General features: G+C 53.0%; 1 protein-coding gene across 7 annotated transcripts in view; it reads left to right on the plus strand.

The window, feature by feature from the left end:
- The first annotated feature begins 238 nt into the window (after positions 1–238).
- LOC121853487 (voltage-dependent calcium channel type A subunit alpha-1-like) overlaps positions 239–15608 on the plus strand; it is a 237225-nt gene continuing 221855 nt past the window's right edge. For all 7 annotated transcript variants that reach the window (XM_042347629.1, XM_042347632.1, XM_042347630.1 and 4 more), the window contains exon 1: positions 239–1182. In XM_042347629.1, the coding sequence (XP_042203563.1) occupies positions 257–1182 (926 nt within the window). In that variant the 5' untranslated portion in view covers positions 239–256. The remainder of the gene's footprint in view (positions 1183–15608) is intronic.

Here is a 15608-nt window from a genome sequence, read left to right on the forward strand (position 1 = left end):
CACTTAGGTGATTTTTTTATGGCTAGTTTAAGTCATTGTGTTGATATTATTCGTTCAGGGTGGTGAGTATGCTTGTCTTCTACTATTTAAAATGTATTACAGTGTTTTTTGGTCTTTGACACACACACACACACACACACACACACACACACACACACACACACACACACAGATACTTGAGTGTAAATATTGTGTTTGTACTGCCATGCTCTAACAGGTGTGTCTCTCCCCCAGGTAGCGGTGGTGGAGGAGGAGGATGTTCGGGGTAGCTGGGCGACACGCGAGGCGTCGCACCAGCTCGGCGTCGTTGTTGTCTTCGTCGTCGTCGCTGCTCCCCGCCTCTCGCTCCCCCTCCCGCCTGGCCTCCCCAGCCGCAAGGAGGAACACCAGCGGCTCCCTTACCTCCCTCTGCCGGTCCCCAGCTCCCATTGGGACCACGCCGTCCCCCGCACGCTCCCCGGGGCCCTCAGTATCAGGGACCTCCCCAGGACGTACCCCGGGTAGGTCCCCCTCACGCTCTCCTGGCAGGTCGTCCGTCGGGTCCATAGAAGGCTCGAGCAGTCTACTGGCCAGGAGGCACTCCTCCCTCACCTCTGACGGTCATGGGGTGCTCATGGAGGAGGAGGAGGAGGAGGATGACGAGGATGGAGAAAGGGAGAAAAAGACTAAACCTCACAAGACGATTATTGACGATGACGAGGACGGTGAAAGGGACAAATCTGATCGAGAGGTTGATGATAATATGGAGGAGGAGGAGGACGAGGAAGAAGAGGAAGAAGAAGACGACGATGAGGACGGGAGTAACAGAAGTACCGGTGGTGGAGGAGGAGGAGGCGACGACGACGGGGTACGAATACTATCCGCCCGTAGTGGAAGTAACCGCTCCGTGACGAATGGATTATCCGCCGGTGGAGAAACATCGGCAGAGGTGGGCGGGGGCGTGGGCGTGGGCATGGGCGTGGGCGTGGGCGGGGGCAGAAGTACGAACGTCGGGGTTATGAAGAAGCACGTCCGCCTCAGCCTGCCCAACGGTCCCTACGTCTCCCGTTACCCGAACCTGAACTCTCCCTCCCCCCTCACTGGCGCTGGCTACTTCAGGAGGCGCACCGCCGTCACCCTCAGCGACCACAAGAGCTGCGCCCTCGTCCAGTCCAACATGAAGATGGGACTCGGTGATCTAATGTAAGTACTCAAGTTCGAGAAGTTCATACAGTGAAACTCCTATGTAGCGGACCCTCCAGTCATCTAACGGACCCTTCATATAACGAACTTTCACATCTATAGTTCATTATATGGAGGTTTCACATCTAACGGAGCCTTGGTATTACGGACTTTTGTCTCCATATGGTCCATTAAATAGAGGTTTCACTGTAAAAATTAGTTCCTTACGTCTGTGTGTTGAGTCCCATGTAAAGACTTATTTAGTAATCATTTTATATATTTTTATTGTCCCTGTGATGAGTCCGTGTATGTACTCATTTTACCTCTTGTTATGGTACTTAATATGACGACTGACGACGTCAGTTGGAGTGGACATTTTCCCGTAAGTACTCGTTTTTTTGTGTGTGTGTAAAATTCGTGCCCGAGTCCTTGTTTATTGGACTCTACGACGTCATGTAAGTACTCACTTTTAACTTTTTTATGATCGTATTTTTCCCCGAGTCCTTTTTACTTACCTGTTCTCGGAGATCTGATGTACAAATTAATCATGTTACCTGTCGTACCTGCTGAGTCCTCGTGTGAGTACTCAGTTTAGCTCCTGAAATCGAAACCGAGTCCATTTATTTTATGAAGACCTCGTGGGTGGGGAAAATGGGTAAAGTAAAAAGTGTAGGTCGTAGGTTACCAATTTAGCCTGGGGGCCAGTGGAACAGCGACCTCTATAATTAGGGGCCTAGTGGAACAGCGACCTCTATAATTAGGGGCCTAGTGGAACAGCGACCTCTATAATTAGGGGCCCAGTAGAACAACGACTTCTATGATTAGGGGCCCAGTAGAACAGCACCCTCTATAATTAGGGGCCCATCTGACCTACAACCATGTCTCCTTGGTTTTGTAAATAAATGATAAAGATTTTGGCCAGTATTGAATAGCTTCCCATTTACACCCATTTTCTGTAAAGGCCATAACAATTCTCTGTGATGGAAGGCATGGGAGACTATCCTAACCCAGTTTATAAATGACGTACTATAACTGTTTCAGTCAAGGTATTGTTTCAGATCATTTTTATTTGATTTTATTACAAACCAACAAACAGAAATAAAAATTCCCTTGTAGACATACGATTGCAATTGCACATACAAACATACAGACAAATACTAACAGAAAGGCTCTTGGTGTTGTGTTGAATGGAAGGGTCGTTTATCGTTTATAATAGTCTCCAGATGAACCGTTTTTTGTGATGTCAGGAAAGACCGTTTTCTTTAATGGAAGAAATTTGGTTATACTAGGATAGATCATATTTGTTACGTGTCTTCATTATCATACCTTGAAACATTAAACTAGGCGATGTTAAATGAATGGTTATAGTACAAACTTTATCATAGATAAGATAAAAAACAATGTTACTTAATTCACGCCTAACTTCAGTGCTAAATTTAAACTAGGTTAAGCTACGTTGGCATGATTATGGTTATAATGATATAAAGTTGGTACCTTAAGGATTAGTTTAGTATAGCGTATGTATATAAACATTCTAAAAGCTAACTGGAAGCCTTCGAATATACACATTAATACACACAACGCTAATTCAGTATATTAACAATATATATATATATATATATATATATATATATATATATATATATATATATATATATATATATATATATCCCCTAACCTATTCTAGTCCCAGGAAGGTAAGTCGGAAGAAAAATCGATCTACCATAGATTATCCTATAGGTTAAGATGGCTCCGTTTTCTGTGTTGTGGGAAGGAACAGTTTTCTTTGATGGTAAGGAGCAGCCTCATTTTCATCTGGTCTTAAGCTACTTATTACGGAAGTTTCTCGGGGAGAATAAATGTGTGTGTGTCAGTCTTGTGTCGTCACTGGGGTTAGAGTGGCGTGTTGTTGTTAGTAAAAAGGAGTATTGTGTTTTTCCGTCTAGTAATGCTGTAAATACATTAATGTACTTTGGTTTGTGAAATATGGAGTTGAGTTTGGTTCTGCCATTTTTAGTCTTCATTTTAATCTTTTGTGTTCCTTCTTCTCCTTTCTCTTCCTCCTTCTTTCTCCTCCTCCTCTCTCTATTTTCTTCTTCATTCTGATCTTCTCCCTCATCTTTCTCTTTTTGTTCTTCTGACCACTTCTCTTACTTTTCTCCCCCTCTTCCTCTTGTTTTTTTTATTCCATTTTATATTTCCTCTCCTTCCTCCACCCATTCCTTCTATTCTCTTCCTCCTCCTTATTCTCATTTTATTACCTGTTACGTTCCTCTTCCTTCAGGTTTAATTAGCCCCGTCCACTAGGTCTTAATTATAGGTCCATCAAACCCCCCTACCCCCGCCCCCTAGGTCTTAATTTTTAGGTCCATCAATCCCCCCCCTCCCCGCCCTAGGTCTTAATTATGGGTTCCTCAACTCCCCTCCCCCACCCTCCAGGTCTTAATTTCAGATCCTCAACCCCCCCTCCCCCTCCGCCCCTAGGTCTTAATTTGGGTCCCTCAGCCCCCCTCCCCCGCCCCTAGGTCTTAATTTTTGGGTCCCTCAACCCCCCCCTCCCCCCGCCCCCTAGGTCTTAATTTAGGTCCCTCAACCCCCCTCCCCGCCCCTAGGTCTTAATTTTAGGTCCCTCAACCCCCTCCCCCGCCCCCTAGGTCTTAATTTCAGGTCCTCAACCCCCCACTCCCCCCCTTACAGGTCCTTAATTTCAGGTCCCTCAACTTTACTCCCCGCCCCAGGTCTTAATTTTGGGTCCCTCCCGGCCCCCCCCTCCCCTGCCCCTAGGTCTTAATTTTGGGTCCCTCAACCCCCCTCCCCCGCCCCTAGGTCTTAGTGCGGTCCCTCAACCCTCTCCCCTCCCCCCCGCCCCTAGGTCTTAATTTGGGTCCCTCCTCCCCCTCCCCCGCCCCCTAGGTCTTAATTTTGGAATCCATCAACCCCCTCTCCCCGCCCCCTAAGGTCTTACTTTCAGGTCCACTCAAGCACGAGGTCTTAGTTTCACCGACAGACACAAACGTTTAAAATAATCCAAGAGTCATTAAGGTGGTGAGTGGGCCAGCTGTCAACCTCCCTCCACAGATGGCTCGACAGGTAAGATGGGGAGCCTCCTATCTTACACAGGTGGTGGGAGGTGGTGAGGAGTGGAGCAACTGTCAAAACCTCTCCCCTTCACAGATGGCTCGACAGGTAAGGTGGGGCCTCCTATCTTACACAGGTGGTGGAGTCAGCTGGTTGAGGGGGGGGGGTAGAAGGGGAGTGGTGATGCGTTTGTTTACGTGTGAGGTGGGGGGGAGGGAGGGGAGGGGGAATGGAAAATATATGTCCGTTTATTTTGTTGTGATTTTTGTTGTTTTTGTTGTTTATAGATGTTGTTGTTCCTCTTTCTGTTTTATTCTCTTGTGCTTCCTCTTCTACATTTTATCTTCGTTTTTCTTCTCTTTCTCCTCCTCCTCCTCGTTCTCCTTCTCGTCTTTCCCCTCTCCTCCTTCTTCCACTCTACTCCTTCCCCTCTCATCTTATCCTTCTTCTTCTCCTCCCTTCCCCCTTTCCTCCTGTCCTCCCCTCCCCTCCCCTCCCCCTCCCCTCTCCCCTCCCCTCTCCCTCCCTCCCTCCCTCCCCTCCCTTCCCTCCTCCCCCTCCCCTCCCCTCCCCTCCCCCTCCCCCTTCCCCCTCTTTTTAACTTCAGGTACTCAAACTTGAAGTGAAATTTGCCCACAAAAAAAAAATATATTTTAAAGTTTGGGCCTAAAATTAAATTTGGTCGAGAGATTAATTCCATGGAGTTTGTTTTTGTTGATTATGTCTTTGTTTATTTGGTTTTGGTTGATTGTGTCTGTTTATTTGTTGTCCTTGTTTATTTATTTGTAAGTATTAATTTTTTGTTTGTGTTTTAGTTGTTTATGTCTTTGCTTATTTGATTCTTATTTGTTTGTTTTTTACGTATTTTTTTTGGTATATTTATTTATTATTGTTTGGTGTATTTATAAATGTATTTGTTTAACTAATTGTTGTTATTGTGTTTTAATTTTTTATTTTTTTAATTGTTTCTTGTTTTTTTTTTTAGCATTTTTTATATTTGTTCTCGTGGATCGTTAACTGTGAACTAACTTACAAGAACAAAACCGTAATAAATAAGCAAGATACAATAGAATAAACAAATAACTTAAAGTAAACAAGGAAGTGAGAATCAAAACACCGAAGGAGGAAAAAAAAAACACGAATTGGCAATCCCTCTGTTGTTCTGAACCCGTTAATCCTCGCCTTGTTAAAATTACCCACAGTTTTTCGTATTTTTCTAAGTTATCCACGCTGACTTACCACTCCTACGGGCGGAAACACTTAAAGGAGACACCTGGCAGTATTTGTGACTCATGGTTGGTAATCGGAAGTGCGAGCGGAAAGTCGGAAGGAGGCGGAAAGGTTAATACAAAAAGTATAGATATTTACCCGACCAATCACATTTTCCCCCCTCCGTTCCCCCCTCCCCTCCCTCCCTACAGACCCCACTTACTCACTCCGTGAGCGACGCTGATTAGCCCAGCCGCCGCCTCCAGTGTTTTTTTTTTTGCATTAATATTTCCATTCCTCTGGTTGAGTTCTAGGGGAGAAAATGAAAATGCGATGAAGACGGAAGAGGGAGACAGACTAACAAACAGACAAAAAGAAAATGGATGATAACACGATTGAAAAAGTCTGATGATGAGTTTGAGTGGAATAAAAAAAAAACGGTGATAAAAGTGTGTTAGGGAAAGTGAGGAGGGAGGAGGAGAATACAAGAGGAAGAGGAGAGAGAAATTAAATTAAAGGAGATGGGAGATAAAGAAAAGGAATAGCAAGAACAGAGAGAAAGGATAAAACACACACACACACACGAATTATAATGTAAACAGACAGAGGGAGATAGGAAGGTGGTCGATAAAGATGGTGGGAAGATTTATTGTTAAAGAGTAATAAGGAGGGAGAGAGAGAGAGAGATGATTATGATCCTAGAGATGGAGAGAACAGACAAAGAGATAATAAATAAGGTAAGATTAAATAATGAGAGAGAGAGGGGGGAGAGAGAGAGAGAGAGAGAGAAGGAATGAATGATTGATGTAGACATAATGAAGGAGGAGGGAAGAACTGGGAAACGAAGAGGAGAGAGTTTGGAAGGGAGTGAGGAGGGAGGAAGTAAGCTAGGAAGGAAGGAGAGAAAGGAGAGACGACCAGCAGACAGCAAGACGACTGCCAGAACCCTCCTCCTTCCTCCCTCCACACCCTCCCTCCTCCTCCACACCCTCCCTCCTCCTCCCTCCCCCTCCTCCCTCCTCCACACCCTCCTCTCCTCCTCCCTCCCTCCTCCACCCTCCCTCCCTCCTCCACACCCTCCTCCCTCCTCCACACCCCTCCCTCCCTCCCTCCCTCCTCCACACCCTCCTCCCTCCTCCCACACCCTCCCTCCTCCCTCCTCCACCCCTCCCTCCTCCCTCCCCTCCCTCCCTCCCACACCCTCCCTCCCAGATCGATAGTAACCCCCTCTCCTTGGAACCACGCCCCTCAGTCCCTCCACGGCCCTCCCAGCCAATCAGAACCTCGCTCCAGACTCCCACACCTCTTCCTATTGGCCGGGCGTAACTGGGACACTCGTTGACATGAGGAAGGAGCAGCACGTAAGGTTAAACAGTTGGAGATGCATCCCTACCCCCCCCCCTACCCCCTCCCCAGCCCCCTCCCCAACAGCCCCCTCCCCAACAGCCCCCCTCCCAACAGCCCCCCAACAGCCCCCCCCCAACAGCCCCCCTACCCTTCCCCAACAGCCCCCTACCCCTTCCCCAACAGCCCCCCCCCCTTCCCCAACAGCCCCCTACCCCTTCCCCACCCCAGCCCAACAGCCCCCTACCCCAACAGCCCCTCCCCCTCCCAACTCCCCCCACCCCAACTCCCCTCTACCCCAACTCCCCTCTGCCCTTTCTCCTCCTCCCCATCCTTAACACCCCACTCCTTCTCAACACTTTACTTCACCCCTTCCTCCTCTTCCTCCTTCCATCCCTCTTCCTTCCTCCTTCCCTTTTTCCCTTCATCTCCTCCTCCCCCCCTTCCCTACTCCCCTCCCTCTCTTCCCTACTTCTTTCTCCATCTATATAATTGTTGGGAGGGTAAATGGAGAGAGAGAGAGAGAGGATGGGTTGGTGAGAGGCAGATGTGGGTTAATGAGGTGGTGTGGGTTAGATGAAGAATGGGGCAATGGGTAAATGAAGAAGAAATAAGCACAAAGAAAAAGAGAATTAGCAGAGACGAAAGAGAGATAATAATGAGAGGAGATGGAGAGACAGAGATATAAAGTTGTTAAATTTAGAGAATCAATACAAGAAAAGGGTGATGACCTGAGAGAGAGAGAGAGAGAGAGAGAGAGAGAGACCTACTAGTTCGCCATTGTTTACACTGTGATGTATGGTCGGGGGAGAGGAGAAGTGATTAATCTTTCATCAGCACCACTGTCTTGACTCTCCTCCTTCTCCTTCCAACCCACATTGTCTTTGAAAAGTCTCTCTCTCTTTCCCTCCCCATTCCTCCCCATCCCATCCCCCTCCAAGGTCTCCCCATCCTCCCCAAGGTCTCCCCATCCTCCCCAAGGGCTCCCCCTCCCCCCTCCTTTAGGTCCAGAAATCAGGGCTTCCAAGAAAGTTGGTGTTTCCAGGTCTAAATCACACACACACACACACACACACACACACACACACACACACACACACACACACACACACACACACACACACACACACACACACACACACCAGTAGACCACAGAGGCTTGGGGGCAGATAATTAAGACTGAGAATTGTTTTATGAGAAGGCAATTATTTAAAAGGTATGTGTATGTGTGTATTCAATGTGTGTGCTTCAAATAGATAACCGTTGACAATATTATAGATAAATAGATAGACATAGACGTAGATAATTGATTGATCAATCTTAAAACAAACAAACACTGAATTATTTATATTTTAATTTCTCGCGGGAAACATTATGTACTTTACGCATTAATGTATAATTTTGTTCAGTGGTTTGTATAGTTGGCGAGCTTAAAGTGAGACACCAGGGGAGTGCCAGGAGTGGGCTGTATTGGTGGCACTCTTACCCACAGTGCCAGGTGTGGGCTGTACTGGTGGCACTCTTACCCACAGTGCCAGGTGCCATCACACCCACAGTGCCAGGTGTGGGCACTGGTGGCACTCTACCCACAGTGCCAGTGGGCTGTACTGGTGGCACTCACCACAGTGCCAGGTGTGGGCTGTGACTGGTGGCACTCTACCCACAGTGCCAGGTGGGCTGTACTGGGCACTTACCACAGTGCCAGGTGTGGGCTGTACTGGCACTTACCCACAGTGCCAGGTGTTGTACGGCACTCTTACCCACAGTGCCAGGAGTGGGCTGTACTGGTGGCACTTACCCACAGTGCCAGGTGGGCTGTACTGGTGGCACTCTACCACAGTGCCAGGTGTGGGCTGTACTGGTGGCACTCTACCACAGTGCCAGGTGTGGGCTGTACTGGTGGCACTCTACCCACAGCGCAGGGGGGCTGTACTGGCACTTCACCACAGTGCCAGGTGTGGGCTGTACTGGTGCACTTCCCCACCACAGTGCAGGTGTGGGCTGTACTGGCACCTTACACAGTGCCAGGAGTGGGCTGTACTGGTGGCACTCTACCCACAGTGCCAGGTGTGGGCTGTACTGGTGGCACTCTTACCCACAGTGCCAGGTGGGCTGTACTGGTGGCCACCCACAGTGCCAGGTGGCTGTACTGGTGGCACTTCCCACCACAGTGCAGGTGTGTGGGCTGTACTGGTGGCACTCTTACCCACAGTGCCAGGAGGTGATCTCACTGGGGCACTCTACCCACAGTGCCAGGTGTGGGCTACTGGTGGCACTCTTACCCACAGGTGTGGGCTGGTACTGGTGGCACTTCCCACCACAGTGCCAGGGGCACTAGGCACTTACCCACAGTGCCAGGTGGGCTCATCTGGCACTTACCCACAGTGCCAGGTGGGCTGTACTGGTGGCACTCTTACCCACAGTGCCAGGTGTGGGCTGTACTGGTGGCACTCTTACCACAGTGCCAGGTGTGGGCTGTACTGTGGCCCACCCACAGTGCCAGGGCCAGGCACTTACCCACAGTGTCAGGTGTGGGCTGTACTGGTGGCACTCTTACCCACAGTGTGGAGGGCTGTACTGGTAATTCTACCCAAGTGCCAGGTGTGGGACTGTACTGCACTTGCACCACAGTGCCAGGTGTGGGACTGTACTGGTGGCACTCTACCCACACAGTGCCAGGCTGTACTGGTGGCACTCTACCACAGTGCCAGGTGTGGGCTGTACTGGCACTCTACCCACAGTGCCAGGTGTGGGCTGTACTGGTGGCACTCTACCCACATGCTGGACTGCCAGTGCCAGGTGTGGGCTGTACTGGTGGCACTTTACCCACAGTGTCAGTGGGCTGTACTGGCACTCTTACCCACAGTGCCAGGAGGGGCTGTACTGGTGGCACTCTACCACAGCCAGGTGTGGGCTGTACTGGTGGCACTCTACAGCAGGTGTGGGCTGTACTGGTGGCACTCTTACCCGCAGTGCCAGGAGGGCTCTACTGGTGGCACTCTTACCCAGTGCCAGGTGTGGGGTACTTGTGGCACCCCCACACAGGTGTGGGCTGTACTGGTGGCACTCTACCACAGTGCCAGGTGTGGGCTGTACTGGTGGCACTCTCCCACAGTGCCAGGAGTGGGCTGTACTTGTGGCACTCTTACACAGTGTCAGTGGGCTGTACTGGTGGCACTCTTACCCACAGTGTCAGGTGTGGACTGTACTGGTACTCTCCCACAGTGCCAGGTGTGGGCTGTACTGGTGGCACTCTACAGTGCCAGAGTGGGCTGTACTGGTGGCACTTACACGCACAGTGCCAGGTGTGGGCTGTACTGGTGGCACTCACCCACAGCCAGGGCTGTACTGTGGCACTCTTACCACAGTGCCAGGTGTGGGCTACTGGCACTCACCACAGTGCCAGGGCTGTACTGGTGGCACCCCACAGTGCCAGGTGTGGGCTGTATAGGCACTTTACCCACAGTGCCAGTGGGCTTACGGGCACTACCACAGCCAGGTGTGGGCTGTAGGCACCCCACAGTGCCAGGTGTGGGCTGTACTGGTGGCACTCTACCCACAGTGCCAGGTGGGGTTCTACTGGTGGCACCTCACCCACAGTGCCAGGTGTGGGCTCTGGGGCACTCTACCACAGTGCCAGGTGGGCTGTACTGCACTCTACCCACAGTTGGGCTGTACTGGTGGCACTCTACCCACAGTGCCAGGTGTGGGCTGTACTGGTGGCACTCTTACCCACAGTGCCAGGGGTGGGCTGTACTGTGGCACTCTTACACAGCCAGGTGTGGGCTGTACTGGTGGCACTCACCCACAGCCAGGTGTGGGCTGTAATGGTGGCACTCCACCAGTGCCAGAGTGGGCTGTACTGGTGGCACCCCACAGTGCCAGGTGGGCTGTACTGTGGCACTTTTACCCACAGTGCCAGGTGTGGGCTGCTTGGTGGCACCTTGCACAGGAGGGCTACTGGTGGCACTCTTCACCCACAGTGCCAGGTGTGTCACTGGTGGGCACTCTACCCACAGCCAGGTGTGGGTGTACTGGGGCACTCTTATGCCAGGTGTGGGCTGTACTGGTGGCACTCTTACCCACAGTGCCAGGTGTGGGCTGTACTGGTGGCACTCTTACCCACAGTGCCAGGTGTGGGCTGTACTGGTGGCACTCTACCCACACAGTGCCAGGTGTGGGCTGTACTGTGGCACTCTACCCAACAGTGCCAGGTGTGGGCTGAACTTGTGGCACTCCACCCACAGTGCCAGGTGTGAACTGGTGGCACTCTTACCCACAGTGCCAGGTGGGCTGTACTGGTGGCACTACCCACAGGTGGGCTGTACTGGTGGCACTCTTACCCACAGTGCCAGGTGGGCTGTACTGGTGGCACTCTACCCACAGTGCCAGGTGTGGGGCTAGGCACTCACCCACAGTGCCAGGTGTGGCTGTACTGGGCACTCTTCCCACAGCAGTGTGGTGTACTGGCACTTACCCAGTGCCAGAGTGGGCTGTACTGGTGGCACTCTACCCACAGTGCCAGGTGTGGGCTGTACTGGGCACTCTACCCACAGTGCCAGGTGGGCTGTACTGGTGGCACTCTTACCCACAGTGCCAGGTGTTGCACTGGTGGCACTCCCCACAGTGCCGAGGGCTGTACTGGGCACTTCCACAGTGCCAGGTGTGGGCTGTACTGGTGGCACTCTTACCCACAGTGCCAGGTGGGCTGTACTGGTGGCACTCTACCCAACAGTGCCAGGGCTGTACTGGGCACTCCACCCACAGTGCCAGGTGGGGCTGTACTGGTGGCACCCACACAGGTGGGACTGGTGGCACTCCACAGTGCCAGTGGCACTCTTACCCACAGTGCCAGGTGTGGGCTGTACTGGTGGCACTCCCCACCCACAGGTGTGGCTGTACTGGTGGCACTCCACACAGTGCCAGGTGTGGGCTGTACTGGTGGCACTTTACACAGTGCCAGGTGGGGCTGTACTGTGGCACTCCACCACAGTGCCAGGTGGGCTGTACTGGTGGCACTTACCCACAGTGCCAGGTGGGCTGTACTGGGCACTCTACCCCACAGTGCCAGGTGGGCTGTACTGTGGCACTCCACCACAGTGCCAGGTGGCTGTACTGGTGCACTCTTGCAGTGCCAGGTGGGCTGTACTGGTGGCACTCTTACCACAGTGCCAGGTGGGCTGTACTAGCACTCCACCCACAGTGCCAGGTGTGGGCCTGACCCCACCACAGTGCCAGGTGTGGCTGTACTGGTGGCACTCTTACGTGGGTGGCCCACAGTGCCAGGTGTGGGCTTGCACAGGCACTCTACCCACAGTGCCAGGTGTGGCTGTACTGGTACTCACTGCTGGTCAGGTGTGGTGCACTGGGCACTCACCACAGTGCCAGGTGTGGGCTGTACTGGTGGCACTCACCCACAGTGCCAGGTGTGGGCTGTACTTGGTGGCACCTACACAGTGCCAGTGGGCTGTGCACTCTTACCCAGCAGGTGGTGGGTGGGCTGTACTGGTGGTCTCTACCACAGTGCCAGGGCTGTACTGGTGGCACCCCACCATTGTTGTGGCTGTACTTGGCACTCTTACCACAGTGCCAGGTGGCTGCACTGTAGTACCCCACCCTTACAGTGCCAGGTGGTTGTACTGGTGGCACTCTTACCCACAGGGTGCCAGGTGTGGGCTGTACTGGTGGCACTCTTACCCACAGTGCCAGGTGGGCTACTGGTGTTGGGCTGTACTGGTGGCACTCTACCCACAGTGCCAGGTGTGGGCCTGCTGTGGCTCTCCAGGCACCCCGACAGGCCAGGTGTGGGCTGTACTGGTGGCACTCTTAGGTCCCCCCACAGTGCCAGGGCTGTACCAGGCCCACAGGGCTGAGGCACTCTACCCACAGTGCCAGGTGTGGGCTGTACTGGTGGCACTTACCCACAGTGCCAGGGGGCTGACTGGCACTCTTACCCACGGGGTTGCTGGATCACCACGCAGGTGGGCTGTACTAGGCACTACCCACAGTGCCAGGTGTGGGTGTACTGGTGGCACTTCACCACAGCCAGGAGGTCTAACTGTGGCACTCACCCACAGCCAGGTGTGGGCTGTACTGGTGCCCCACAGTGCCGCGTCTCACACAGTGCCAGGTGTGGGCTGTACTAGGCACTCCACCACAGAGTTGCCACCAGGTGTGGGCTGTACCACTGGCACCCATCCAGGTGTGGTGTCTGTGACTGGCCCACACAGTGGGGGCACCCCACAGGCCAGGTGGGCTGTACTGGTGGCACTCTACACACAGTCAGGTGTGGGCTGTACTGGTGGCACTCTACACAGTGCCCAGGTGTTGTACTGGTGGCACTCACCACAGTGCCAGGTGGTGGCTGTACTGGTGGCATCTTACCCACAGTGCCAGGAGGGTGTACTGGTAACCCACCTGTTAACAGGTGTGGGCACTGGTGGCACTCTTAGGTGGGACCCACCATGCCAGGTGGGCGTGACTGGTGGCATCTTACCACAGTGCGTGGCAGGTGTGGGCTGTACTGGTGGCACTCACCGTGGGCTGTACTGGTGGCACTCCTACCCACAGTGCCAGGTGTGGGCTGTACTGGTGCACCTCACAGTGCCAGTGGCTGTACTGGTGGAATTTCACCACAGCCAGGTGTGGGTGTACTGGTGGCACTCTTACCCACAGTGCCAGGTGGCTGTACTGGTGGCACTTTACCACAGCCAGGTGGGCTGTACTGGTGGCACTCTTACCACAGTCAGGTGTGGGCTGTGGCACTTTACCACAGTGCCAGGTGTGGGCTGTACTGGTGGCACTCTACCCACAGTGCCAGGTGTGGCTGTACTGGTGGCACTCTTACCCACACAGGTGTGGGCTGTACTGGTGGCACTCTTACCCACAGTGCCAGGTGGGCTGTACTGGCACTCCACCCAGTGCCAGGTGGGCTGTACTGGGCACCTGACCTACAGTGTGTGGGCTGTACTGGCAGCCTACCCACACAGGGGGGTGGCACCTACCACAGTGCCAGGGTGGGCTGTACTGGTGGCACTCTACCCACAGTGCCAGGTGTGGGCTGTACTGGTGGCACTCTTACCTCACAGTGCCAGGTGGGCTGTACTGGTGGCACTCTACCCACAGCCAGGTGTGGGCTGTACTGGTGGCACTCTTACCCACAGTGCCAGGGGGCTGTACTGGTGGCACTTCCACCACAGCCAGTGTGTGTACTGGTGGCACTCTACCACAGTGCCAGGTGGCTGTACTGGTGGCACTCTACCCCAGTGCACAGGTGTGGGCTGTACTGGTGGCACTCTACTACAGTGCCAGGTGTGGGCTGTACTGGTGGCACTCTACCCACAGTGCCAGGTGTGGGCTGTACTGGTGGCACTCTTACCACAGTGCCAGGTGGGGCTGTACTGGTGGCACTCTTACCCACAGCAGGTGTGGGCTGTGTCTCCACCAAGGCCAGGTGTGGGCTGTACTGGTGGCACTCTTACCCAGCCAGGTGGGCTGTACTGGTGGCACCTACCCACAGTGCCAGGTGGGCTGTACTGGTGGCACTCTTACCCACAGTGCCAGGTGTGGGCTGTACTGGTGGCACTCTTACCCACAGTGCCAGGTGGCTGTACTGGTGGCACTCTTACCCACAGTGCCAGGTGTGGGCTGTACTGGTGGCACTCTTACCACAGGCCAGGTGTGGGCTCACTGTGGCACTCTTACCCACAGTGCCAGGGTACTGGTGGCACTTACCCACAGTGCCAGGTGTGGGCTGTACTGGTGGCACTCCACACCCACAGTGTGGGCTGTACTGGTGGCACTCCCCACAGTGCCAGGTGGGCTGGTGGCCCACCCACAGTGCCAGGTGTGGGCTGTACTGGTGGCACTCACCCACAGTGCCAGGTGTGGGCTGTACTGTGGCACTCTTACCCACAGTGCCAGGTGTGGGCTGTACTGGTGGCCTCTTAACAGTGCCAGGTGTGGGCTGTACTGGTGGCACTCTTACCCACAGTGCAGGTGTGGGCTGTACTGGTGCTCTACCCCAGTGCCAGGTGTGGGCTGTACTGGTGGCACTCTTACCCACAGTGCCAGGTGTGGGCTGTATCTGGTGGCACTCTTACCCCTGCACAGGTGGTGCTGTACTGTGGCACTCTGATCCAGCTGGTATGACCCATTCTCACAGCTGGTCTTTCTCCAAGTATTTCCCCCAGTCTGCCCAGCTGGTTGTGTTTCAACTCCCACCCAGCCACCCTCCTCCCACCCACACCACCACCCACCCCTCCCACCAACCGCCTCCTGTGCTTATAAAATTAGGTCACAGTTTCTTTGTTGAGTGAGTACAGGAACCCCACCTCTGGTTCATTGTGGTGGGGGGAGGTGGGGAGTCGTGTGGGGGAGGAGGCGTACTGTGGGGAGGAGGGTGCATTGTGGGGGTGCTTGGAGGATATTATCTCTTTTAACTTTGAAGTGTGGCTGAGGTAACCACGTGCTACACCTTCACTATAGTTCATTCATAGTAACGACTTAGCGGTCGTAACGGTTTTAACGGTCGCAACGGTTTTTAACGACTATAACAGTTTTAACCTGATTTTATTTTTTACTGTACCTTGGTTTCTTTCGTTAACTTAGCCAGGTCAGGTCAGGTCATGTGCAGATGCGGTCAATTAACGGTCATATGTGTACTGGTGATGGTTGTGAGGTTGATGCTGGTATTGGTGGTGGTGATGGTGTTGGTGGTAGTGATGTTGGTGGTGGTGATGGTGTTGGTGGTAGTGATGTTGGTGGTGGTGATGGTGTTGGTGACGATGGTGTTGTTGTTCGTGGAAGACGTCTGC

This window comes from Homarus americanus, unplaced genomic scaffold (assembly GCF_018991925.1).
Source record: "Homarus americanus isolate GMGI-L3 unplaced genomic scaffold, GMGI_Hamer_2.0 scaffold4896, whole genome shotgun sequence".
In the NCBI taxonomy this organism is placed as follows: domain Eukaryota; kingdom Metazoa; phylum Arthropoda; class Malacostraca; order Decapoda; family Nephropidae; genus Homarus; species Homarus americanus.